This window comes from Symphodus melops (genome assembly GCF_947650265.1).
Source record: "Symphodus melops genome assembly, chromosome: 6".
In the NCBI taxonomy this organism is placed as follows: domain Eukaryota; kingdom Metazoa; phylum Chordata; class Actinopteri; order Labriformes; family Labridae; genus Symphodus; species Symphodus melops.
The window spans coordinates 18942210-18969884 of record NC_136696.1 but is presented as its reverse complement, the minus strand read 5'-3'; the positions used below and the strand labels follow the sequence as shown (position 1 = coordinate 18969884).

At 39.2% G+C, this 27675-nt stretch overlaps 2 protein-coding genes across 3 annotated transcripts; one reads left to right on the top strand and one right to left on the bottom strand.

Annotated features, from left to right (window-relative positions):
* Positions 1-1967: 1967 nt before the first annotated feature.
* fads2 (fatty acid desaturase 2) lies at positions 1968-7831 on the top strand. The gene is made up of 13 exons (XM_079346681.1): positions 1968-2203; positions 2785-3025; positions 4258-4368; positions 4670-4867; positions 4944-5045; positions 5120-5245; positions 5333-5393; positions 5474-5550; positions 5632-5729; positions 6388-6484; positions 6580-6659; positions 7041-7166; positions 7363-7831. The coding sequence occupies exons 2-13, from the start codon at positions 2825-2827 to the stop codon at positions 7412-7414; spliced, it is 1329 nt and encodes a 442-aa protein (XP_079202807.1). The 5' UTR covers positions 1968-2203; positions 2785-2824; the 3' UTR covers positions 7415-7831.
* A 147-nt stretch (positions 7832-7978) lies between these two features.
* Positions 7979-27621, bottom strand: eps8l2 (EPS8 signaling adaptor L2). 2 transcript variants are annotated; one of them, XM_079346678.1, is made up of 21 exons: positions 27362-27621; positions 24077-24127; positions 23588-23634; positions 18784-18848; positions 17503-17664; positions 17014-17163; positions 15935-16014; positions 15674-15783; positions 15474-15547; positions 15247-15373; positions 13948-14036; positions 13780-13854; positions 12538-12686; positions 12256-12424; positions 12131-12165; positions 11939-12044; positions 11591-11710; positions 10632-10707; positions 10340-10508; positions 9799-9931; positions 7979-8713 (listed from the first exon to the last, which is right to left on the bottom strand). In XM_079346678.1, exons 2-21 carry the CDS (start codon positions 24121-24123, stop codon positions 8636-8638), a joined length of 2061 nt encoding a protein of 686 aa, XP_079202804.1. In that variant the 5' UTR covers positions 24124-24127; positions 27362-27621; the 3' UTR covers positions 7979-8635. The 2 variants fall into 2 exon arrangements, with proteins under 2 accessions (XP_079202804.1, XP_079202805.1); XM_079346679.1 differs by lacking the exons at positions 24077-24127; positions 27362-27621 and having other exon boundaries at positions 15277-15373; positions 23588-23835.
* Positions 27622-27675: the final 54 nt, after the last annotated feature.

Here is a 27675-nt window from a genome sequence, read left to right as displayed (position 1 = left end):
TATAACTATTTGAATCAACAGAGCAGATCAAATTATATCACCTGTATTATTATAGCCCTCGACACAGCTTGTTCAAAAGTGCTTTACACACACCAACCAGACAAAAAGACGGAAACAAACATTGTAGAAGAGAAGAGGAATATCAAGAGTGAGGCAAAGTTAATAAAGCTTTATGATTACAATCGCACTTATTCTTAATAATTATAATAATACAACTAGAATAATTATTATACAATTAGAATCAAACAAATAGAACGATTTATGGAGATTGCTCTGGACTTTATGGAATACTGTATTATATCAGTTGTGTAACTGGCAGCCTGTTGGTTGTGATACTAAAGAAAGGCCTTAAAAAGCTGCAAGGGTCAGATGTACAGTGTGTGTGTCATCCTGATGAGCAGTGGCAGAAGAAGCAGACAAACAGAGAGACAGGCCGAGCGCTGCTTGAGGATAATCCCGTCTGATATGCCAAAGACCGAAGAGCTGATTTGCAAATTTCTGTTCCGCATTGGAACGACCCTGAAATGACACAATGGACTGCAAGCGGCCAACAGACAGGCAGAGAGCTCGGACGCTGACAGGATGTGACTGCTGAGGTGGATGTGTTGAATGCAGATGGAGAATTCCATGACCCAGTAAGCGTGGGAAACATATGGAAATACAGACAAAAAAATTAAATCTATCAAATGCGGACATTGAAGGTCATTTTGTGTGTATCAAGAGCATGCGATGACTAATGAAACATTTCATTTGGTTTGTATAACATCCTTGTTTGCATTTCTGGGTGCAACCCAAGACTCTCATAATATCTGCTGCCTCCCCGAGGTTAAATAAGGACAAGTAAAGTAGCTTATTTGATTTAAGGAACACATCTGCACCATCTGCTGGTTGAGGAGAGAACTGCAATACATAAAAAAAAGAATGTACCTATGTTTATTATGTTTTTCTGTCCGAATAAAAATAACATATGAACATTCTAGGGTCCTAATCTCCATGTTAAAATATAAGAAAAACAGTTGTTTCAATGTTATTGAGAGTGAGGGGAGAAAGTGAGACTGCAGCAGTGATCTGATGATGTTATGACTGCTGACTGTGCAGACACATGTTGATTTTCGATACACAGAACATTATCAGTTACTAACACACTTCTAAAGGCATTAAAAAACAGGCATATACTAAATTGGGCAACATTATATATTGCAGTGACACATTAGAGAATCAATATTTGCCTGAGATCATCTGAACATGAAGCAGTTTAAAATGTTCAAACCATAGCATGAAAAAAATATATAAACATTTAATTTGACTTTAAAGCACTTATTAACTGTCTCGTTTCAGCATTTAGCTACACATCTCTTCATAATTAACATTTTTTAACGTTATCTTAACTGGGGAAAACCTAATAAAACATAGAATACTTACCGTACCCACATTGCTGAATGTTGGCCTGCTTCTGCATGAAAATATTCTTTTTGTTGATTTTAATTATAGGCTACTACAAGCCAATACTGTGCTCCTTACATCAGTACATTTATTAGACGTTTGTTTGATGCTTTTCAAATTGAAATGTTACAGCTTAGCCTATATTATAGTCATCGATCATGTTATTCACTTTCATGGATTTACTATTAGGCTACCTCTATTGAGGTGATGAACACGAACGCATCATAATCTATATATAATAAAATATAGCTTTTCATTCTGAATAGGACAATTGCTCATTTAAAAAAAATAATATCCTGACATGTTTCTGACACGTCTCCCACTTTGACGACTTTGAATTCTCTTACACTGTAGTTAGCCAATTCCTGTTTTAACTTGGGTAAAGAACTGAACTGCTGAACAAACTTCTCCCACCAAATTGTATTCCTGTAAATGAGGGTGTATACTTTTTTTTCCATGTGTGCACACAGACGCCTCAGTGACACTGAGATGAGCTGTTTACTGAGCCTATTGCACAGCAGTCTGTGCTCCAGGATTTACTGTGCGCCGATTGGCCCGCAAACCCTCGAATGATCCGCTCGGAATTCGCACTGAATGAGTGGGTGAACGAGTCCGTGGATTTTTTTGGGGGGGAAGTCTGAGGATAAAATGTGGGATGTTTGGTGTTTAAAATGGATGTGAACGGAACGGGAATAATTAAAGTGAATCCGTGTGTGAATGTGACTGAATACCGGGGATCAGAAGCCCAAATCTGAGCTTTGTAAGTCTGATATATTTTTCATTTTCATGTTGGGGGCTGCCACCCGCTGTCTGCCATTGTAGTTTATTGAAAATGTATCGATTAATAAGCGCTAAACGTAAACCGATGGGCTGATAGTAGTGTAACAGTTCTGATCGTCATCTTTTAAGCGCGTTTTCGTCAAATCAGCGACTAATAGGCTGTATGCCCTGCTGTTTTTTTTAAAGAGCGGTTTTAGACACACCTAAGACTATATGCATTTTTTTCTGAATGTAGCCTAACCATCTGATAATGTAAATGTTGCATTTACTTTCAAGCATATTGTTCGTGACAAAACGATGCAAATAAGTCACATGGGAAAATCCGCCCTGCTCTATCAGCAGCCTCCTGGTTGTCGGATTTCATCATTAATTATTTGTAAAGATGTTGCCCTGCGCTTTGTCTTCCTCATCAGTCAGCCTGGTGCTTACAGTAAATAGAGCAACAGGTTAAAAAGCTCCTGTAAACGCCCCTTCTGCACAGTTTGTCAGAGGGCTTCATGACACACTGACCAGTCTTACATCCAGGTGTCAGACTCTGTCTGTCTGGGTTTCACTGCGAAGGTGGAGGATCCAGGCCACAGACAGTATAGGCCTACTGAGGATGGGAGGTGGAGGCCAGCTGACGGAGGTAGGAGAGGGACGAGCTGCAGGTGTGTACACCTGGGAGGAGGTGCAGAGTCACTGCAGCAGGAATGACCAGTGGCTGGTTATAGATAGAAAGGTGTACAACATCTCACAGTGGGCCAAAAGACACCCAGGAGGCTACAGGGTCATCAGCCACTACGCTGGAGAGGATGCCACGGTAACTAGATGTCTTTGTTTGTGTAAGCAAAGTAAACATTTGTCTGAGAGCTGTAGCCCAATGTAAATTAGAAATGTAAGATTCAACAGTTTAAAATATGGGTAGAAATAAGATTTGCTTCAAGCCAGTGTTTCACCTTTGTTGTAGAGTATTTTAAATTTGGGATTTATTTAAAAACAATCCTGCACATTGCCCATGATCCAACAGCTGTTCACAATATTTGCCATTGGGATGTCTGGGCAAATTTCATTAAAGATAAATTTGACATCTAAACTTGTTCGATGATGTCTTTAAGGTTTTACAGTCTGAATGCAGTTCAGACTAAAGTCCCCCAGAGGCAGATAATATGTGCTTTAGGGGCAGGGCCCTTGATGATACAACACAGCGCAGGATACATGTGACATGGTCCACAATAACATTATAGTTAAACTTCTTTTCACCTCTGTACTACGTTACTCCATTGTCTTTTCTTTATCTTACCGTCAACAAACAATTGTGAGGGAGATCTATGTAGATCACTTTATTTCTTCATTGGAATATCAGTTTTTGAAGATGAAGGATTTCATGACTGTATTACAAGACAGGACAGTACTAAAAATATGTATCGATACATTGTTCCAACCCTAACAACAAAATAATATGTATTTGCCCTCACAGTGGCCATAATGTATGATGGAACTTGTTCACTGTTTCACTCAATTAAAAGGTTTTATACAGTGTCGAGGAAATGATCAAGATTTGACGTATCAATAAGACTCCTTAGACTCAGACGGCTCACGTTGATGAAAGTTTATACATCAGATGAATACTGCAGGAGAGATGATTCAACATCACACTTGTGCTTCAGTGTCATTCTCAAACATAGCTGCCAGACACTTCCAAAGGCTCGCCATATATTCAAAAAGAGATTATCCTTAACAAGGTCGGGTCACATTGACCCAGCTAGAATGATCTGTGATGTCTGGAGTTTGGAGGGAACAACATGTTCTCCCAAACATCCTTGCAGAGACTCTCCAAGCTGTGGTTTGTCTCTAGACAAAGCTGAACTGTGTCCAGTCTGCCTGACATCAACAACAGTGAATTGACATTTCACATTAACTAAGTAATTACACAAATTCTATCACAAACGACTTGACTTTTATTCTTTTCTGTTGGTACTCTCTCTTATCTGGTCCCTATACATCCTCCTGCTTACTGCCTACCTGACAGGATCTCTCCTCTTTATGCTCCAGGAGGCGTTTACTGCTTTTCATCCTGATGTAAAGTTTGTGCAGAAGTTTCTGAAACCGCTGCAGATCGGAGTGCTGGCAGCGTCAGAGCCAAGTCAGGACCGGGACAAAAATGTGAGTTTCTTGTCAGAGTGTTTGCACCGTGGAAATCGACCTCACATTATTCATGTGGCAGCTTCAGTGACACGTAGAGAAACACCCGAGGAACAGGAGTTGATCTGGGATGTTCACAGGTCTGTTTTTTTATTCATGAGTCTGACAGAGTTCGATCATGGACACTCATGTTTCATTGGCCGTTAAATAAGAGAAACTGCCTGTTCTTTTCTTTACTACAGCAAGTAAACGATCAGTGAGAATGTGTTTTTAATGTCACATGTACATGGCTTACCCTTTATAATTCTTTTTCTCTCCTCAGGTGGGAATCATACAGGATTTCCACAATTTACGAATGCAGGCGGAGAAAGAGGGCTTGTTCCAGGCTCAGCCTCTGTTCTTCTGTCTCCACCTGGGTCACATACTGCTGCTGGAAGCCCTCGCCTGGTTCATCATCTGGCTCTGGGGAACCAGCTGGACACTGACCCTCCTGTGTTCCATCTTGCAGGCAACTGCTCAGGTAATTTAAAGGAATTATGAGTTGATCTTTGCAGCAAACATACTTCATACATCAAACTTTCTCTTTTCTTTTCCAGTCGCAGGCCGGATGGCTGCAGCACGATTTTGGCCACCTGTCCGTCTTCAAGAAGTCTAGATGGAACCACATGTTGCAAAAGTTTGTCATTGGACATGTAAAGGTAACCTGTGATCTTGATTGTTTATAATTCTTTCCTTATAAGTACTCAAAGACTTTGGCTGGCTTTCTTTTTAGGGGGCGTCTGCAAACTGGTGGAACCACCGGCATTTCCAACATCACGCTAAACCCAACATCTTCAGTAAGGACCCGGATGTCAACATGCTACACGTCTTTGTGATTGGAGCTACTCAGCCAGTGGAGGCAAGTAGCACAAAGCCCACCAAACATCCAGTACAATCACGTGTTAGATTTATCACTGTGCTTACTCTGTATCGCCCTCTATTACAGTACGGCATTAAGAAGATCAAATACATGCCCTATCATTACCAACATCAATACTTCCTCCTGGGTATGTTTCTTGGATTGATATTAAAACAATTAAATGAAATGAATGAGTATGAATAGCTGTTTTTTCTCTCTCTCTTTTAGTTGGCCCACCGTTTCTTATTCCTGTCTACTTTCACATTCAGATCATACGGACGATGATTTCCCGCCATGACTGGGTGGTAAGAAGCTGCTCTTGCTTGTGAATTTTTTAACAAAAACAGAAAACTAGTGATCTAATGGACTCTTTTGTCTTTGTGAAGGATCTGGCTTGGTCCATGTCTTTTTATCTTCGCTACATGTGCTGTTACATTCCTCTGTACGGCCTGTTCGGCTCTTTGGCGCTCATCAGCTTTGTCAGGTAAACAAGAAATGATATAAAATCATTAACTGTTTTTGGAAAGATGAATCCAAAGAGAGATGTAAAATATTTTCAAAGACTCATTTGTGATGCCTGCACTACTTTTTTGGCACGGGTAAAAGTGGCAAGTCTTATGCCTTAACTTCCAGTCAAATCTTGCCTTAGTTGATTTTAAATACATTTAAATATTCTGTAATCTTTTCTTTTTACCTATGTGAAATTTCTTGGGTTTGTCATATTGTGTCTTACAATTGAGATTTTCTTTTAACTAAAACACACTGCTGCTGCTGCTATTTATAGTAGCTCTTTGTAGCCTGAATGGCATACCTCCACAGTGGATAAACAAAGGTAGCATTATAGTATACAGCTATCAAACTACACACATACACCTCTTGTATAAAATATAGTTCAACACATGCACTGAAAGCAGCATCGAACCATTTTAAAGATCATCATTCACTGACATTCAAACTTACAATAAGGAGCGAGGTGAACAGTGAGGGCACTGTTCAGAAAATGGCCATCTCAAAGTTGTTCAAAAATATTGGTCAATAAAAATATTGCTTTATTATTGGTCAATTAAAGAAGGAGTGACACTTCATCCTGATACAGCTTGTTCACACATGACTGGGTCACCGGTGTGTTTGATAAACTGCAGGTTTTTGGAGAGTCACTGGTTTGTGTGGGTGACTCAGATGAATCACCTGCCGATGGACATCGACCATGAGAAGCACCGTGACTGGCTGACCATGCAGGTAACTCATCTAAATACTGTCTTTAAAAACCACCTGCAGGGGCTGCTGTAGATGTGTCTGTCTGTTTACTCTGTTGTCTCCTCCTCCAATTTTAGTTACAGGCCACCTGCAATATTGAGAAGTCTCTCTTCAATGACTGGTTTAGTGGACACCTCAACTTCCAAATCGAACACCAGTAAGATCATTATTGAATGTCAGGATGGAGGGTTCAGGAGAAGCCATTTTGAAATAGATGCAACATTCCTGTAGGGTCGTTTCAACTCTTTTAAATTCACTAAAAATATTTATAAATAAGAAAGCAATGCAGGGTTTTTTTTATACATTTATGAATTACACATCTGCTGTATTTTATGTGAAAAGGAATTATAAAGAAACATGCAGCATATTATAACTTGAAAAGACTTCTTGCTGAGAGTGACATTGTTGAACTCTAATAGGGCATTTCACATTCATCTGGTTGAACACAGCTCTTTACAATACACAGTAAATAGCATGTGGTAACATGTTGTTAGTTGATTTTTTTCTGATTGATTTTTTTCCCTTTGTTTCACTGAAGTTTGTTTCCCACAATGCCGCGGCACAACTACCACAGGGTGGCTCCGCGTGTCCACGCTCTGTGTGAGAAACACAGGATCCCTTACCAGGTGAAAACAATGTGGCAGGGCCTCGCTGATGTTATCCGGTAAGTTCTATGATAATGATATTAGTGTGTTTTATTTCAGTCAGGTCAAACTAAAATGAACTCATGCTGTTTGTGTGGTTCGGCTGCAGCAGGGTTTTTTTTTTAGATTACCTGAACAAAGGCTTAGCGTGCAAATATTACAGTTTGAATATGAAAACAGACAAAACAGTTGTTGATTATTATTTTTTTCTGACAGGTCACTGAAACACTCAGGAGACCTCTGGCTGGATGCTTATCTCCACAAATGACCAGTTGTGATTTCCTACACTGCACCTTAGAGGAGCTTTTTTTCCCTCCTCTTCAGCATCATACACTGATTGTATCCGTTTGGTTTTATAAAGTAATGTAATGATGAGTGTGAAAATCATAATTTCTTATTGTAAGAGTACAAGTCAGTCTTTTCAGAATCTGTGCAGTGTTTTTAGCACTCTCAGGATTTCTCTCATCACCTTACAGTGTCTTCAACAACCGTTTGTATCGTGTTATAAATACATTTGTAAAAAGGCTGTTAGGAGTGACGCTTTGATTTTTCTTTATTTCAAATGAAATTCACTTTAAAGAATACAAGATGACAATTACACTTCATTTGATTTGCATTTGTAAACTTAAGTTGCTGCTCTTGTTTTGATCTTACAGAGTACATTAAAGGAATTCTACTGATTGTATTATTTTGCCACCTCTGGACAAATAAATCCACCGACAAACACAAGAAAAATATACACACGAAACTGATATTAAAGATTGACCCGGTTTTGTTTAAATTGTATTCTTTTTAATGTGTGCCCCGTGATATTGACAACCCCTCACAAATATTTGTCAAAATGTTCTTTTAATTATGCGTATATGAACAACACATGCGTAATATTACTCTGGTGAGTGCAGTTTACGCATACCACATCATGCTGCGTAAGAACATATTACTGATAGTACTTCATGTAGGATTATGACATTGTTTATGTGCTGCAAGCTCGCCCCAAATTCTGAATATAAACAACTAATTCTGTCGAATCACCATAGAGTGTACTCTGTTTTGTATTTTAACTGTACACAGTAATATGAACATTATTGGCTATATATCAGAAAATGTGTCAAAAATTCTGGCACATATTTAAATCGAAAAGAAAAGATCTACCAATCATTCAGTAGATAGCTGCAATATTGACAATAAGCATAACCATAGACTCTTCTTGTACATTTTCGTACATCCATTGCATCCACATATTCACACACACCAATACTGTACATTATGCATATGAACATCATTTCATACAGCATACTTTCATGAGGCTAAGACAACAAAAGCAACTATAATTACATCATAAAACACTTTTACATACACATTGGTTGATACAAAATAAATATACAACTACAAATGTATACAACATTTCAGCGGTCACAATTAACCATTGACTGATTAAAGAAGCTTCTGCAGTTAGAGCTGAGCAAGAACAAGGGTTTGTCACGATCCGTCAGTCTGTGCCACCAGAGCTGATCCTCTCCTGCCTCCGCTTCATGATCTCCTGCAGCTCAGAGTCTCCACTGGACTTCTGTATGGGGGAAAAAGGGACATTCACTTTCTTTTTAAACACAATTCAGATTTTCTCTAGTTAAATACTGTTTGAGGATCCACATATGACAAAGAAGATTCAAAAGGATTGGAAAGTAATGGTGACCCTGAGCTGCCATTTACAGCTGGACCTTTTATAAAGTGCACTAAAAAAACCAAAAGCACCTATAAAAAAAGATCTTTTGATGGAAATATATACAATGAACTGAATAAAAACCGTGAATACATTTTAAACAATACAGTAATCTGCATAGACCTCATAAAAGACCGAAGCATGTTACATACTAACAGATCAGAACATTATCCAGTAAAGGACGGTGAGGCAATCCAGAAGGATCACACTGCATAATCAATACAAATGGATGCTTAAAAATAGAAACTTATGAATGGTTGTTAAGAACTGATAAATAACCGGTCTTTACTTGGCATTTTAATGGATAATCAGAATGAATTATACCAACACTTTAAAACTGTTGGAGTGTAAAGGTGAGGAGGAAACCAGGAGAAACAGAAGCCTCTCCTCTATCTAAACTACAACATGTTTTTTTATAAAAATAATGTCAAAACACCTCTAACTGAGTCAAGACTAATTTTTTTTAACCTTTTTAAGATTGTAATCATGCACAGTGATAATGTATCAAATGTAATTATATGTCATAAAATAATAATTAAAAAAAGATTCTAATTTGGGTAGGTGTTATTTATAACTAGATTAATAGAGTTTATACCAGTCTCATCCTGATTCATTCACTTTACAATTTGATTGGACAATTTGTTGTAATTGTTTTTCTATTTCTCTTGACCTCTTCTCTATGATTAAGTCAAGATGTGGATTATAGTGTAATTATACAGCGGTTGGGAGTTGTTTAATCAATTCATAATATACTCAGTCTGAACAGTCTTAATTGCACCTGCAAATGCACACCTACATTTTAAACTGCACCTGTAACAGTCCTTGTCCTCACATGCCCAGAAACTTGAGCTCATCATTACCCATAAACAGCTTTATCTTAAAGGTGTGATACTGTTTTCCTGCAAGCTTGAACAAGTGAGTGAGTGACTGACCTCAAGTTGTGCTTTCTGCACGGTGGCCTGACAGTACACACGGCCTCCTTCCTCTCCACACACGGCCTTCAGCTCTTCTTTGTTGAGAGAAAACAGCTGGGCTCCAGTCAGGATTCCCAAACACTCAACAGTACTGCAAACAATAGAGTTCAGGGAAGAGCATTCAAACACCCAGTGTAACAAAAAACATTACTAGTTTTTTTAATTTTACATAGTATCAACTAATAAGTACACTGATGTTCAACATCTCAGTTTCTTGTGTTATAGATTCAGATAAATTCTCACTATCCCTCAACCTAAAGTACAGCTGTATCAGTAATTGGAAGGTATTTGATAAAAAAACCAAAAAAAAAACCTGAGCAACATATGACTAATGGAATCACCACATAGAGCATCAATAAATCATACGTCTAGACAAAATGGTAAAATTGCAGAAATTACTGACAGCCCAAATAATTAGGCTTTTAATACTTTCAGCATGAGGAAAAACCTCATAGCCTATATTGATTATCTGGATTGATAAGCATCATGAATGACTTACGATTTGGAGAAACCCTTCGTATTGAGCCATGTGGACACTTGCTCCGGGGTTGACTCAAAGGTGAGCGGTACTTGGCTGCCTGATGGTCGCTCCACACGGAACTTCCTGGTTGGTGGCTGTTTATTAGCAGTGATCTTCATCAATAACTCATTGTTGACTTCATCCATCACTGCAGCACAGGAACAGGATGGTAACAGATATCACAATGTGAGCAACAGCTTGTAAAAGCAACTTCAATAGATATCTGTAAACTCCATAGTCTGATGTTGTTGACTTGTTTGCGTGCACTCACTTTTGTCTTTGCCTCTTCCCTTGTTGAAGCTGTCTCCATGGTTTAGGGTACCAGGAGGTGACATTCTGTAGCCTTGCTACACACACACACACACACACACACACACACACAAAAACAAACAGGGTTCATGGGACACCCAAACACAGCTAGTGTTATTACAGAAACAGGTTTGTCTTTTACTCTGGTTGATACATATTTGCCCAGAAGCCAAAAGCAAAATATGTGTGTGAAAGTATTTGACACCAGGAAGAGGAGATGCATGCTGGAGCCGCTGCAGGGCTTTGGTGAACCTGCATGCTGCATGATTACGTGCAGTGGGTGTCAGTAGGAATTTAGGGTTTCACTGAGGGTGTGAACCTATCACTGCACAGCAAGTGCAGAGAGTTGAAACACAAAGCCGAACTAGTATAGGACCAGTTTTCTTAGGTCCCAGAACACTGTTGTTTATCTTTGCTCTGAGATATTATAAAGTATTCCTGGATTCTGTTCAGTTTTTGATTCCGATTGAAATACAATTAGTATGCATAAAATGTTTTACTATGATCAACTGCTGTTTTTTTATGACCAGTAATCTGGTTATCTGATTTACCTTTTAATCATTACTCCTCTATTTGAATTTATTCAGACATATCTTAACAAATAACAATTATAATTGAAGACACTCAAGACACTCAAATGACACGAAGACATAGCAAGTAAAAGGTTAACATGACATATTGTAGCTGCAATGCATGCTGGCGAACTGAATTTATAGTCGCCTTGTATGTTAATACTTCTGCAAAACAATGACCTTAAGAAAACATTTTCTGTCCCTAAACTTTAGCAGGACTGGACACTCTCTGCCATGACATAACATTGATTATAGAGCGCTAAAATACATGAGTTTAACCAGAACTATGAGAAAACTTTGATGGGTGAAATGTTGACGCCTTTGATGTACTGTATGTGCAGCAGGTCACCTGGCTAAACACGGCATCGGGCTCCTCTATCTTCACAACATCAAGGATGTTAAAAGGGACGTAACCGGCTTGGCCACTGCGATTTCGTAGTTTCCACCACTGTTTGTCATCCTCGATCACCTGTGGGGCACATTTCACATCTCAGTCCAACAGCGCTGAGATCTGCAGTTCTGCTCAACACCCTCTTATTCTAAATACAAATGAATCTGCTTTAATGCTTCTGGTCAATTTCACAATTTTAGCACAGCAGACAGAAAAGCTGAGTTATGAACTTGGCGAAAGTTATCTGATGCTACATTTTTGTCAATAATCACATGAAGGGCAAGCCAAAATGACTTTGTGTTCTACCTCCAGGATTTCATCCTGCAGCACTGACAGTTCGTTGGCGTTCCTTGCTACAAAGTGGTAGCGAATTTTGGCATATCTGCGACTTTGGGGCATCCCATTATAAGATCTGTAAAGACAAATTGTGTCCTCTCATCACTATTTCATATGTGTTTGAAAGTGGCGGAAAAGTATGTGAGGAAAACTGTTGCTTACCCATTTGATGAATTTGAAGAATGAGTTCCATAATACTGTAAAAAAACAAAAAACAGATGGTTTAGTTAGTCGTTAGGACCTGAGGGAGTTGATATAGACTAATCGCTAACAAATTAAAGCTTTACGTCTTCAGTTGAGTGTTTTCTGTAATCAGGGCTGGTGGGTGAGCTCGGACGACCCATGGGTCCTTCTGTTTCCCACGGGGCTGTCCTGAAGAGCTCTGCCGCTGGCTCCCAGCCGTTACGAAACTTTGGGTAATAAGGAGGAGCGCACTGATCCCTCGGCCACTCTGCTCTGCAAGAGGAGGAGGAACAGCATGATTTGTTTAACAGAACAGCATTCTGAATGGTAGCTCAATGCAATCAGTGTATAAGCATCAAGTAATCGACATGCAGCTTTCTCTGTACCTCGGTGTGGTCCACCCATCCCCCAGCAGCTCAAAGATGGTCATCTCTTTTGGGGTGAGGTGTCCCCGCAGGAAGTCCACAGCGTCTTTGGAAAGGTGTGGGGAAATGATCGAACGGACCAGTTCAGGACTTCCACAGCTCTGCAGCACCTGTGAATGCATTCATTGTTAATCTGTCCATAAAACAAATAAGCAAATGTACTAATCTAAACTAAATTACATTTCTCTTAAAGGAAGAATATGTGACTTTTTGATCCAGTAGATGTTGCCCCTTGAGCACGAGCATGAAACCAAAACAACTCAACATTAAAGATGTGACCATACATTTGCCATCTCAACATTTTTTCAAGAGTGTGTCAGTTCTCTTGACACACTCAGGCCAATCCTGAAAATGAAAAGAGGTTTAAAATCCAGCCCTTATACTGACTGAAGAAATTAAACTTAATATTTCATCTGTTGGATCTAAAGACCCTTTTTCTTTGAAAGCACAAAAGCCTAAAATAAGGAAAATGTAGCAGTATCAGGATGAAAATATTGAAAACAAGATACTATACAACAAACATCTCTTTGAAATACACTCAAATATGAATATCTTTATAAGGCACAACAAAAACACGTGCATCTGAAGTGTTTGTGTGTGGAGATTTATTGTTGGGGATGGCTAGTGACCTGGAGACATTACTTTGAATATATTAAGAAAAAAAACAACGTGTCAGAGAGGTTAAGGCAGCATATCAGCATGGAGCCTAATCTTCTCTGTGTTTTCTATCCTGCAGTATCGAAGGTGTGGCTTGAAAAAACCAACAACACATAAAAGCGGCTGCGCCTGAGTAAGAGCTGAAAGCCACATTGCTGGGTGGGGTGACCCAAATCATAAGAACAATTAGTGGAATGTCTGAATACGACAAATAGTGAAATGATTTCATTCTGTCAATGTAAGGAAGATCACTGTATTTCTGTCAGAAGTGCTTATAAAGCCACCTGTCAACCCTCAACTCTAGTCTTGTACGTATTAGTCTCTAATTACTTGTTTATATTTTTTGTTAATAGTTAATATTTAACGTTTACATTTGAGAGCACTGTCTACCAAAGTTAAAATCTTTGTGTGTTGAACATACCTGGCCTATAAAACTGATTCCAATTCTGAAGTTACAGAAGGAGAGACTGTATTTGTCTATTATGATAACAGCCTTCATTCATATAAACCTGTTTGGGTGAGTCTGAACAAATGACTAGCTCTTACCAGCTCCAGAGGACCGAAGAGGAAATGAACCAGCTCAGACGCACTGGGGTTCTGTATGTGTTTCTTCAGTTTGGCCTGCAGGGGGCACAATGACAGACAGACAGTGAGGAAGGCGAGAAAGTGAGAGACACTGAAAAACATGGAAGGTTAGGAGCTGTGATATCTCACCAAGAGGTTGAAGGCCAGCTTCAGTTTCTGCAAACTATCGATGAACTCAGCTTCAGAGGGGGGCTTGGCCCGCAGGGTCAGCATGCCCTCTGTAAACACGCAGAGCAACAATGACCACACGGAGACTGCAGAGTTACCAGACCAGTTTACACACAGAGCACTGGTTTCACTCTCTGGCCATGGAGTCATGGTTATTAACCTGAATTTAATTTAGAGTTTATGACTCGTGCCTAAAGTGAAATATATGGTACGATACATTACGCTGGTTGCTATGAACAGATTCACCGATGTTCAGCCCGGCCAGAGAGTAAAAAGCATGAGAAATAATGTGCTACATCAGGTTTTCTCAACTCATGACCTCAAAAGTTCAGATATTCTCAAAAACTAAAAAAAACATTTTTAATATTTGAATTATTGAGTTGTTTTTAATATGTCAAGCTGTCTATTTTTCCAACAATAAAACATGGCACTTGATTGGCCACTCTTTCAAATTTTAAAAGTGACAAGCAATTTGATTCTGCACCTCATAGTTGAGAAACTGATTGTCTTGACAAAGAATAAATTGTTTCCAGCACATCTGTCGCTGTATTTAGGGGAAACACACATTTGTGTTACTCTAATATTGTTGTTTCCAAATGATGCCAGGTAAAAGTGTTTTTTTATACGTGTGTTTTCCCCTGAGCAGGCAGACAGAATGAGTCACATGTATGCAACATGTGCAGTGAAGTATGTAGAAATAAAGACACAGCATCACACCACTATTTAACCACTATTTAACCACACACCATTACTACTGCTAATAGCTAAAACATAACTCAGCAACATGTTACAACTCTGCAGAGGAATAATAAGGGGAATCGTATAATTATGTACTTTCAGTCCAAGATTTACTGATCTGTTTGACTCATTTAATCTATAATTAATCTATTAATAAAATATACATCTTTAGGTATTGCAAATATTTACCAAGTAATTTAAAAACCCAACAAAACATTATAGATAATGATACATTTAAACAACTGATTCTGAGGGTGTAACATAACACAAATATGCCAGATCAGTACCTCTAGAGCATGATTAAGATGTGAGAATATAAATATTATATTAATAAGTCCCAGCTGAGTGATGAGCATTATATTTTTAAACAAAACTGGCCACTATTACTGTACCACACATGCATCACTGGAAGAGAGTCCCGGGCCACAGGACACAAAAAGACACAAACATTGCATCGTGAGCAATATGAGCATATTGTCACTGCATTCGTGCCACCACAGAAGAGAAGAAAGGGGGACAGACCTGCTGGTCCTTTCTTCTTATTCTTCTTACTCTTGTTGCGATGGTTGAGTTGAGAAAAAGCCTCTGCTGCCTTTTGCAGCCGCGCCACGAAGAGCTCAATGTCATCCAGTGCACAGTTGAGGATTTGCTGGGGGGATAAATTCTGGTGTTAACATGAAGAAAATTGTAATATGGGATTCTGGAATAGCACTGTATTGTATTGTATTGACAGGATGTCAAACACTCACCACATCTTTTTCAATGCGCTGAGCCAGCTTTTCATGTGACTCTGAGTCATTTTGTGAAACTCGTCTCTCTATTTCTGCGAATAAAAAAGGACATATTGTGAAAACTGTGAAACTGGCGTATTCAATAATAATACAAAAAAAAAAAAACGAGCGGTGTGCAAAATGGGCATTTTTTGGTATGCCTCCACAGTCTTTCTCACCCCTTGGGTTTGGGGCTGCGACCCTTCCCTTTGCAGAAGGTGTGGGGGCCTGAGGGTTGGAGGGGGGGAGGATGGTTTCTCTGTGACGCTTCATTTTTTCCTGGTTCACCCTGCAGGAAGAGAGGGAGGCATTAAAACCTACAGCACACAGCAATGAGTAAGCTTATATAAGCTTCTAATAACAGATTAAAGTGTAGTCAATTTATTTGACTTCTATATGACTGCAAGTATATTTATGAGAGTGTTTGTATGTGTGCTCACTTCAAAGTCTGAAGCCTCATTTTCTTCCCATGTTTGTTGTCTCCAATGGCACTGTCTATGTCTGCATGAACCATCTCAGCCTAAAAAAGTGAAAATCACACCTTTGTGTTTTAGTGGATGTACATCAATAGTATACAGTTTCAAGAGCAGTCATGCCATAGCAGCTTTTGTTGTTGCTTTTTTAATCCAACAGAAATAAATTACATGCGGGAGTTTGCACGACAATATAAACCACCAGCTTTAACTGGAACACAGTGAACAATTCACACCTGTTTAAAGAAGATGCTGTTGGCATACATGGGGATTTTCTTCTGAATATTTTCGATTTAAAGATGTAAAAGTAACATTCCTATTGATCATGCTTTTTCCTCTTTGATCATCTTAACACAGCTTGGACAGTGGATCCCATTAGAAAGGTCAGAACTGTGAACTTTTTGCACTTTAAAACCTTCAAATAGCTGTTGCTATATAGCTAAATAGTTTTCCATTTGTTGGCTTAATGTGACTTTTGATGCACTGTGATATTTACTCAAGAAAAAATGCAAAGAAATATGTTAAAAAGGTCAGTGTGAAAAAACATTTAAAGAGAAAAAATCAGTGTGTCAATAGGAAAATCTGCTTTTCTATTCAATAACAGATCACATATTTCTTTTCTTTAACCTCATCGAATGACAGGAGTATCACAGTTTTAATGAGTATTAAATCCACTTATGTTTATAGACTTTCAATAAAAAAGCCAGAGTTCTGACATAATCCAAAGGTCATAATATTCAGATCTCTTAAATCTTTTATGATTCAAACTTTTACAAGGCATTTCTGAGTACTTAGCAGTAGCTATTCTGAAATACAGAGGGCAACTGTCTTTATGAGTAATTGTGTGACACTCCTTCAGGGAGAGATCTTTCCTTATGAGGAGTTCTCCATACACACACCGGTATATTGTGACCAAACGTGCTGAAATCTGAACTGGGCCTGCAACAACAGCAGCTTGGATTTATAAACACAAAGCCAACTGATCATGCACAGACAAGAAAGGAGGCCAACAGAGCCCAGCCTGTAACGGTCAAACTCAGACTCACCTCCACCTCATCACAGTGGAAAAAGTGGATGTCTGGTTTGTGCTGCTCCTTGTCCTGACACACGAACAGCAGAACGGAGGGGTAACGTGTCTGATTCAGGACCGGCTGGCTCATTTGGATGGTGGGGAGAGGAAAGTTCTCCAACTCCTCCTGATAAAGCACATAACAGGTAAAAGAGAGAAACAACGATACATACTGTATTATTGAAGGCCACCTTAATCAGATGAAACACTAAAAGAAATAGACTTTAAAATAAATGAGTAGAACATATAATAAAAGGAATACTTTTTTTCAACAAACAGGGGGAACAACTAGAATGGCCCTATACAACAAAAACTAAATTATCCTCCCAGCACTTCTAAATCTCAGTAATCCACATATTGTTTTCCTAGCTTGTGTTTAACTTGATCTTGTTGAGTGCAAATCGTTTGACACAGCTAAGAAAGCTCAGCTAACAATACAAATAAAACCACAGACGTATAGTTGTACCTGTGTGTCACAGTCCAGGAGTCTGACTGCCTTGTCAGTGACCTGCAGGAGCATCTCCTGGGTCCAGATTTTGTCTTTTGAGTCCAGAAGGACCAATTTCTTGATGGCATCATCCACCGTGGTGATGGACTCTGTCTTGTCCATAATAAATGTGGAAAGATGCTGAGGAGGAAACAGTAGGTTATTGAATGAAGGAAAAGAGTTTTAACAGTAAAAGAACATTTTACTCCGTGTTATCTACAAACATAAACTGGGGTGAGATTGTTCTGAAAGTTGACCGGAGTAATAAGAAACATATTTGTACATTGTCTCATTTAACTGACTGTATTAAAGTACAGTTGTATCATTTCTTAAATGTTTATTTGCTTTAAGATCTTAGAAATGAAACCACCCTGGTCAGACTGGCCAGAAGCCAGTTATCTTCGCTGGGCATTAAGACTGGAAAGCTAGTTTGATCTCTTTTTACATCTTTACAGCTTATGTATCAGCATCTCTAGATCTTATTTATAAGTAGTGTCCCCTTGCCGTCTAGCAACTAGCAACGGTAACAAAACCTGACCAGGCTGCTCCATATAATCCATCCATCCGTTAACATCTTAATGCTAAGCAAATCTAGGCGGCGAAGTATCATTTATCAAAAATATGAACTGTATTTCGGCCAGTTTGTTTACAGATATCACCTGTAAGGAAACATGAACTGATGCACTATGCATCAAGCTGACAGTGTTATTTATCTCTGTGATTTACTGTCATTATCACCTGATATCAAATTTGCAAAATAAGCAATTCCACTGCTCGACACTTGCTTGGCATTTATCTGTGAATACCTGCCCATGTGGCACAATAGAGACATCTGGGGAAATACTATCCACACATACATAGTTCACTCTGCCTTGACCTAAAGCATAGCTCCAACCTTAAACACCAGCTACCCACTCCTGTAGCTACCCACAGACCTGATTGCTTTATTGTGACAGAGTTCCTGAAGCGAGAAGAAATCTGACATTAACCAGTGAGCCACTTAGACAGAGAAATAAAACAGGACATAGAATGCATGGGATACTGCTCATTTCTGGTATCAAAGTGAGGCTTAACCTAAGTCACAAGTATCGATCACTGATTACACTGAATCGTTCAATTTCCTGACTCAGTCCTTAAACCATTTGATAAACATGCATTTAATCTTTCCCAAAACACTAATAACTACAGATATCAAAATACAGACATTGTCTAAATGATGTACTTCAATGTAATTACTCAGAGAAATTGAGCAGATCTTACCTCAACATGATACTGCGACGTCTCGTGCATGATAAAGTTGGAGTTGGAGTACTTTTTCCTTTGCTCTGTTAATAAAAAGAAAAAAACAAGATTCAAAAACTGAGAACTCACCAGGCTTGCCATTTATCTATAAACAATGTAAACAGCTAGCATTAACACCGACCTGTAGTCCACATTTGCATGATTGAATGAATGAAACAAACAAAAATGTGCGAGCTGTAGAGACCAGATGGGCAATAAGGAAGTAAAAAAGATGTGTAATGGTTTTATGTTGTGTTTCAAGGTGCAACATCAGCTCTCGGCCAGATACACTGGTAGATATTCACACATTTACTTCAAATATAGCATGATGATTCTTATTAAACCCATGATAATTTTTTTGAACATGTGATATAAATCATCATTGTCTTGAATTGCCTTGAATTTCCCTCGGGATCAATAAAGTATCTATCTATCTATCTATCTATCTATCTATCTATCTATCTATCTATCTATCTATCTTGTGGACATTTCTGAAGGGGCTCTTCTTTGTCAGATATCCTCGAGTGGGAATTTTTTCAAATTTTAGGATCATCTTTTGTCCAGAAGTGCCACGTGAAAGGGCAGAAAAATTATAAACAGGCCAATCTCAAAAGTTAATTATTAAATCAAAAATAAAAATGAAAGACTACGATTTGATTTGCCCTTTAACACCCACACCGAGTTGGCCAGGCTGGCAATCTGGTTTACAGCAGTGTCAAAGATCAATTGAAGCAAGATTTCAGTTCATTTCCTCCTCTGTGGCAAGTTGTCATAAACTGTAACCTCCGAGAAGGCAAACATCATTGGTTCAATTTAGCCAGAAAGGCCAATTTTGAAACAAAACTATTGAGAAGTATAGCCAGTTATTTTAAATCAGTTGTTTCAGAAGCTTTTATGGTGATTATAGCCGATCTGATTCCACCATACAAATCCACACAATAATGAAAATGATGTTTCTGATGGAAACAGTTGTTCTGATGGTTTTAACAGATTAAAAAGAAGCCTAACTTAAATAAAACATATTTCATTCTTTAAAAATCCAAATCTAATTTTAATTCACAACCACAAGTATTTTGAGAAAACCTGAAAAGACTTCTCACATTGTACTATATGGACTTGAAGTGCAAAGGTTTTTTGGGGGGGCTGGTTTTAAGTTGATACAGCAAACTACAGTCAAGTGTGCTCGTTTACAGATCCAGTAGAAAACATGATTATATGAGACTTGTTTCTTTTCTCACAGATTAGTAAATACAAGTCAAACATTCACTCTCTTCTCCCTCTGCTTTTGGTCTCTGCCAAATCAATTAACTCAATACAACCTTTATGTTTCAAGCCTAGTTGTAAAGAGTGTCTGTTTGCTGCTGCACAGTGAATTCTGTTACGAGAAAAAAAAAACTGCCATGTAAAACTCTTCAGCTGTCCTATCTAAAACTGGCAAAAGACCCCCAAAAATAACAGTACAGAAGTTGTGAATATATGCTAAAGTTAACTGCATTTCGTTTTAAGTAGAAGAAATTGAAAACAGATGTAATTGAAACACTGCATCAACTGGGAAAACTGTGTTTTAAACAGCATCGTCGTCAGGATTGTGTTTACTGTTGGCTCGGGCCATGGCTTTTAAACTGGCCGATGTTGAATGAGTGTGCCAGTGGGCTCATTGACCTATTTACCAGGTGAATAGTCTGCAGGTAACAATTACGGTTTAATGATAGCATGTTCCTATCAACTCTGATGCCAGGTCTCCTATCAGGTCTCCTTTTCTCTGTCCCCCACCCAATAGAGTCAACATGTTAATGCCACTCTTCTTTATAATAAAGACATTCAGCCATGTTTCTCTTTATATGCTTTGTGGTGAATGGGACACAAAAGCCTTGCCATTTGTGTGACACTTAACAAAAACTATGTCGGAGCTTTATTTCAATACAATCTTTTTGACATGTTGCAATGTAAACAAACAAAATAAGGTTTCTATGGCGATAACTTTCCATGCAAACAGCTCTCTGTGTCATAATGACGCAACCGTTTGTCTTTCCTGTTCCTGCCATTTCCTCTCTGATGATCCCTTCCTACTCGGCTCCACACAGGTGAACCACAAGCATCAGGTGTCGTTCTGAAAGTCGAGCTCCCTTCATGTCTTATTAATGGATGACATTTATGCCAATCAATTCACAGTGCCGCGACAGCTTGCAATAAGAGCCACTTAGCAGGCAGATGGGCAGATCCTCAGAAGTCTCCTGAGTCAATAACCGATGCTAAACATGGCTGCTTGGCAGATTATCAAACTAATACAATACTTGGATCAATCAGATAATTCTGCCTCTTAATGACTTCTATTTTTAAACAAACATAGTTCTGATGTCTACCTTACTTAAAAAAACAAGAACAACAAAATTTTGGTGATAAATAGTGTCAGGGAACTGCTTGAATTTGAGATTATTTGGTTTCGTCAAATTGTCAAAAGACTGAATGAGACTAAGCAGTTTAACAACACAAACAACAAGTGGGTTGCGTTGGCAAAAGCTCATATCTAGATTTCATCACAGACAACTCTTTGGCTGAGCAGATGTCAGTGGAAGATATAAAATCATCACACATTTCTGTTTTCCGCCAGAGTCTTATTTCCTATTTCTGGGATTAGGTAAGTACCCTATCTACCTCAATCTTTCTGGAATTAATGTAAACATAAGGTTTAGATTGCACATTTGTTTAATGACAATGACACAAACATGACTTTGTAAATAATGGCCCCTGACAGCTTTGCTTTATCAAAGAGAAATAGGCACAAACAAGAGGAGAACTACATAGGGAAAGCTGATATTTACTACAGACACTCACAGACGCAGCGTATTAAGAATGCAAAATTCAAAGAAAAACACGTCTCAGTCTCACAGCCCAAACACATTTCAGTTGAAAGAGACAGGCTCCTCAACAACAAGCCCAGAAACTTAAAAGGTTGCTGGTGTAAGTCCTGGGACGATGCTTCTGATATGCTGCTGATAACGAATAGATCAGGTGGGAGGACGTGTACAACATTTGCATCAGTTGTCGGCTTCCCCACACTGTGTAAATGATGGGGAACTTTTGCATACAGGAGCTTGACCTCAGACTCTTTCTGTTGTTCTTTTACATGTTTATTCAGTGAGGAGCGAGCAAATTAAGTATCTGTCCCTATTTTAGATTGAGCACTGTATTGTCCACTCGGGTTCGAGAAGACAGACACACTGCTGTCATCCTGCAGAGAGAAGGTAGTGTTGACCATCTGCCACACAGAATGAGACCAGCAAATGGAAAAAACACAGAGATCACAGGAGTGGGTGTTTCCTGTGGATATCTGGATGACTTATAGCACAACACTGTTTCACAGACAACACGCTGCACCGTCAGGTGGTATGGGAACATCTTGCATCCTAACAATAGCATCGTCTGTCATTTCAGGCCATTCTATATTTAGAACGGTGAAGCCATGCATAAGAGCAGGTTGTTCTGTCATACGTCGGTGTAAGTTTCTATCTGAGCCTATGATATGCTGCACAATGTCCCTCTATGTTACAGTGAGGGAGGAGGTGCCAGCAAGGACCAGTGAGCTTATGTCTGAGGCAGTGCAGGGAGGACCAGAGTCCACCTCTTCCTTTCCACTTTTCAATGCATCCTTTATTCACCAACAAGACATTGGCATCCCCACCCTGTTCCAACCACACATTAAAAACAGGCACACCCTACGAATGCCACATAACACACTTCAGTCTCACACACACACACACACACACACACACACACACCCTTGCACAAGTATGCCAAAGCTATAATAAAATTGCATGGTATGAGCTTTAACACAGACATGAGCTATGAGTGATGAGGCTAGACGATAGAGTAAATGTTTGTATGCATGTAAAAAAAAAAAAAAAAAAAAAAGGCTAATAAGTCGGTCTTAACTTTATATGTGCACACAGCCAAAATAAGAAGTGCAGACGAACAAAAATGGCAAAGATACATGTGACAACAAATCCAAGCTTGCTGTGCAGGCCTTGCACTGAGCTCATGTTCCCCTCAAGAGCCCAGTCACCTCCTGTGCTCCTCAGTGTCTGACAGTCAGCGGCCAGACCTCCATAGGGCCCCTCAACAGGACCTTGGCCCCCACTTATCACTGTGCGTGTGTGTTTAAGAGAAGACTGTATTAGGTCAGCAAGGCTGTGCAGCTGCAGCAACATGCAGCAGAGTGAGAGTGCTGGATTTCCTGACCAATCATTTGCATTGCAAATTGAATGCTTTACTGATTTGAGTAATTTACAGTACTCATCCTCAACTTGAGGATTTACAGTTTGGAACAGGATCAAAGGATAAGGCTGTTGTTATAGGCTTTATTTGGTTCTTATGTATATTGAAGATGCATATGTTTTTTAATTGGGTCACAAATACATGATAGTTTCCTTTTTTTAAATGTTACTTGTAAAACACCAAGAACTATAGTTTTGAGCAAACATTCCATTAGTTTGGGTCTATTTCAAGCAGCAGATAAATACTCATTTTAGGCTGCAGCTGCAAGACAGAGTGTGAAGGACTGACTGCAGTTTACCACAGTGCCCTCAGTCGTCATTATGAAGAAATATGTCACAGTGCAAAAAGGATCATCTTTGAGTTGTTTTGGATACTTCCATGGACTACAATAAAAGTAAACAGTTTACAGTTATAGATAATGAAGAATGTACTAACTGTAAGCATCTGATTGTACGACTTTTGTAAGCTTCAATATATGACTCAAGCTAGATAAATAAGGGTAGCTTACCGTAGAGGGCCTTGGCGCTGATCTTGCTGTCGGATCTGGCCACTCCACTACAATGACAAGAGGAAGAGACGAGGTTACGCTGCATGCTCTTCATCTTCACCTCCTGCACCTCTGGATGTCAGTGTCCCAAACCCTCAGAAATTCCCACACTGTCACTTCTCATGAACGCAAAAAAAAATATTTGTGATATACAGTGAGCGGACAAGCCAGGACTGGATGAGATTAGCCTGAGATTCTGAGCATATGGACCAGCCAGGGAGGGAGAGCGAGTGGAAAAGGGAGAGTTGGAGGAAGGGGGGGTTGTGTGTGGGAGGCTCGAGTCGGGCAAAGCAAACAATTCTCAACACAGCCTCTCTGTGCCCAAGGTCCCTGACCCACAGCCCCCTCTGCATACCAGGTAAGTGATTCTCCTTGGGATGAGTGACAGTAAATCAGCATGCAATCGGAAAGGTAAATGTTAGGGGAGTCAGGAATGTGTGTGACACTTACTTGGTTGGCCTCGACTGAGGTCCCAGGACACTCATGATTTCAGGCATCCACCTGAAGAAAGAAACAGAGAGGATACATTTCAAAGACAGAATCAGTGTGAGTGTTAATTGAAGACAGAGATTACAGAGGCTAGGGGAGGATTAAAATTCTCTCTACCAAAACCAACCTTTTACAAACCTTTTAAATCATGTTGCAGGGGCACCTGTGGCCTAGTGGTAAATTGCATGACCCATGTACAGAAGCCTTAGTCCTTCAAAGAGGACAGTCTGGGTTCAAATCCAACCTTTCCTTCATGTCATTCCCCACTCTCTCTCCCTGTTTTTTTTTTTACCCGATTCACTGTACTGTCTCTCTAATACAGGAATAAAAAGCACCAAATAACTTTGTGTATCACTTTTTAGACTCTTTTGGTGAAGTTGGAGTTCAAGTGTTAGAAGTTAAAATGTTTTACTTTAGGTGTGAATTAAAGTTCAAGGGTAGTTTGCAAAAACTGCCTGCTTCTTTGTTGAGAGCCAGGTGTTGGGCCTGTACTGGTGATAGTCTGGGGACTGACCTGGGACACCTGGGACAACAGCAGACAGCAGGCTGATATGCTCTGTGAAACTAGATCCACTCTGTTAATGTCTATATCTATATACCTAGCAGTTAATTAATTTAGTTGTTTTTGAAAAGCCATCTATGTTAACTATTTATTGGTCAACATGGCCTCCAGGATACAAAATGTGGTTCAGTGGTACGGCACAATATGATAAAATACAACGCAATACGATAAAGCACATGTACAAACACCATTTAGTCCAAGATAAATTTGTCTTGGACTCATACATTACACAAGTTTAATCCACAGTAGAACAAAAGCAATTAAAAAATAAAACAAACAACAATTTACATTTATATAGAGAAAGACATAGCAGTACGTAAAGGATCTTTATATCTCAACCTAACAGGTTTCCCTGAGTATCATAGAGCCAACCTGTCCCACACCTTTCCCTCTGGGCCTGAATGTGACTGTGACTTGCCTGTCAAGGCATGTACTGATGAGGTTATATAACATATCTCAGGCTCCCAGCAAACATGTACTGTATCAGTGCCCGGTCTAACTGTGGACCTTAATGAGCTGTTACACAACATTGGAGTTGGCTTTGTTTTACACAGGAGATAACAATCACCTTTTACCTTGTGCGACTTCTAGACTTCATGTATCACTCTTAGAGTAACTTATTCAGTTGTATTATTAATTGGGTTGTGGGTTGTGATCCTGTAAGGTATAGATATTGACCTTGCATCCCATAATGACAATAACTGTTACACTTCATGAATGCATTAAAAAGCAGCCACTTTCTCTTGACCTGCCTTACCTCCTATCTTAGCTATAAACGTGCTTTTGCAGAATGAGCAGCTGTAAACTCCAATTACATTCATGATGTAAACAGTCGAACAGGTAATAGCTGCGGTCACTCAAGTTTATCTCCCTGCAGATGATAAACATAATCCCGCTAAACAGATAATCCTTTGTATCATCTGAAACAAAACAAAATCACAACTTCTCTCCCAACCAGCACTACCAGTTGCCCCATTTACTTGTTTTAGAACTGAGAAATGCAAATCAGCACAGAAACTAATAGCTACACTTTAGTCAATTCTGCACAAAAGGCAGACTTCCTCTTTCTGTTCTTATCTCGCTGGTCATCTTCTCTCCACTCTTTTGTTCCCAGCTCTGGCTCTCCGCCAGTTTTCAGGAGGTGAGGTGAAGTCGGAGCAGGACAGGCTGGGTGTCATGTGTTGTCAACCTCATAGCAAGAGGCTCTCTGCACACCTTCTCCTCTCAGCCTGAGGTGCTCATTGTTCAACAATGACAACCCCTTATTCACAGGTAATTACACCAACAATAAAAGGAACAAAAAAAAAGAAGTGGAGTACGCAGGTGGCTTATCTTAGCCCCACTCATAACAGCAGGGAGGTCTCGTATGTGATCTACAGATAATATCTGGTGCTTTTTTTTCCTTCTCGTCAAAGGAATGAGGTGTGACAAGTGTGGATTATATTCATGCTGCTTTCCCTGACAACATTATTTGAGAGCAATAAGTGTGTTAGCTCAGACTCCATTACATGTCTTATTTTGAGCCTGTGGTATGACTCTGCAATCTGTATTTACAACAACAATGAAGTAAACACTTACACTTGAACGCTCATTTGTAACAATGATTTTCTTTTTGTTAACTCAAAATCTCAAAAATTAAGAAATTGCAATATGACATTGCACAAATCACAGACTGTAAACATTAGGTCACACAGCTACTATCAGCACTATCTGATGTCATTGAAGAACACTAGAAATTATTGACCCCTGATAGCTTATGTAATGCGTCAAAAAACATATAAGCCTTTTCTGATATGATGATGTGGACTTTGCTCCATCCTCCTGAATAAGCATTTTGTAAGGTAACAATTATCTGATTGTACTGTATGTATTTCAAGCCATGCAGAATCACATTAAATTGTTATGACATCTGCTAATGATGTTACAGGTGTATTGTGGACATACAGGTGCTGTGCATGGCTGAGTGTCAAAGTATTCAATGAATCAGTGCAGAGAAGAAAGACAAAACATAATCAGGCTCAGATTTCACTGGCAGATGTCAATTTGTTCACATTGTACTTATGTAACCCTTTTAACACTCTGAGAAAACAATCTAAGCCTCCTAAAACAGCATATTCTCCAATAACAGTCACTGTTTTTCTTTAGTTTGTTACTAAGCAGTATGCTTAGTAACAAACCATATGAAAACACACCCTCTCAGAGTTAAATGTTGTCATTTAAGTCTGGGTGCATTAAGATTTAATTGGATGCTTCCCATATGTTATTTTTTATTGCCTTGTAAAATGAACCAGTTACATCAAGCCATTTTAATGAGTTGATTGACTGATTACAAAACTATCAATTTGATCACAAGTCCAACTGTGATTAAAAAAAAAACTTTCCAATAATAAACCATATTCATTTTAAAATAAAAATCACAGACACACGTGTCATTGAAAAATTAATGAATAAATATCTTTGAAGGAAACAAGGCAACTGCACCATGAGGAAGAAAGTTTAATGTGACGAAAAGCTCCAGGACAATCACTAAGGGAACTTTGAAGCGAGATGTGTCAAGTGGAACTATTTCAATGCCAATCTGTTCGATGTACACACATTTTTAGTGTCATGATAAACAAAGACAAGACAGAAAAGGAGGACAAGAAATGAATTTTGAATTTTTTGAACCACTCTAAGGAACTCACAGTGCGTTTTTCCGGACGGGATGCTCTGGTGACAAACTTCGACAATTCAGCGCCTGTAGCGTCAGCCAGCCATCGCAGCCTGCAGGTAACCAGGATTACCGGTAAACTCCGATATGTTTTAACACTTTGTTCTGAAGTTACAATCCAGGACAGTAAATCTCACAGTGCAGGTGTTTGTTGCCGGTTTCCAGACACACAGTCACTGAGGAGGCAACAACGCGCGAGCAGGTGAGTGATAGGTGAGTCTGCAGGTAACTCAAGCTGAAGGGGCGGAGCTTCATGGACACTTCACTGGGGGTGGGGTCAATTTTCAG

Excerpts from the sequence above, each read along its gene's own strand:
- fads2 (XM_079346681.1), top strand. The coding sequence starts at position 2,825 with ATGGGAGGTGGAGGCCAGCTGACGGAGGTAGGAGAGGGACGAGCTGCA. Across the intron at positions 3,026-4,257 it reads ACGCTGGAGAGGATGCCACG|GAGGCGTTTACTGCTTTTCA; the intron begins GTAACTAGATGT and ends TTTATGCTCCAG. Across the intron at positions 5,394-5,473 it reads ACATCAATACTTCCTCCTGG|TTGGCCCACCGTTTCTTATT; the intron begins GTATGTTTCTTG and ends TCTCTCTTTTAG.
- eps8l2 (XM_079346678.1), bottom strand. The coding sequence starts at position 24,123 with ATGCCTGAAATCATGAGTGTCCTGGGACCTCAGTCGAGGCCAACCAA. Across the intron at positions 11,711-11,938 it reads TGCAGGATGAAATCCTGGAG|GTGATCGAGGATGACAAACA; the intron begins GTAGAACACAAA and ends TGTGCCCCACAG. Across the intron at positions 9,932-10,339 it reads ACGAAGGGTTTCTCCAAATC|TACTGTTGAGTGTTTGGGAA; the intron begins GTAAGTCATTCA and ends TATTGTTTGCAG.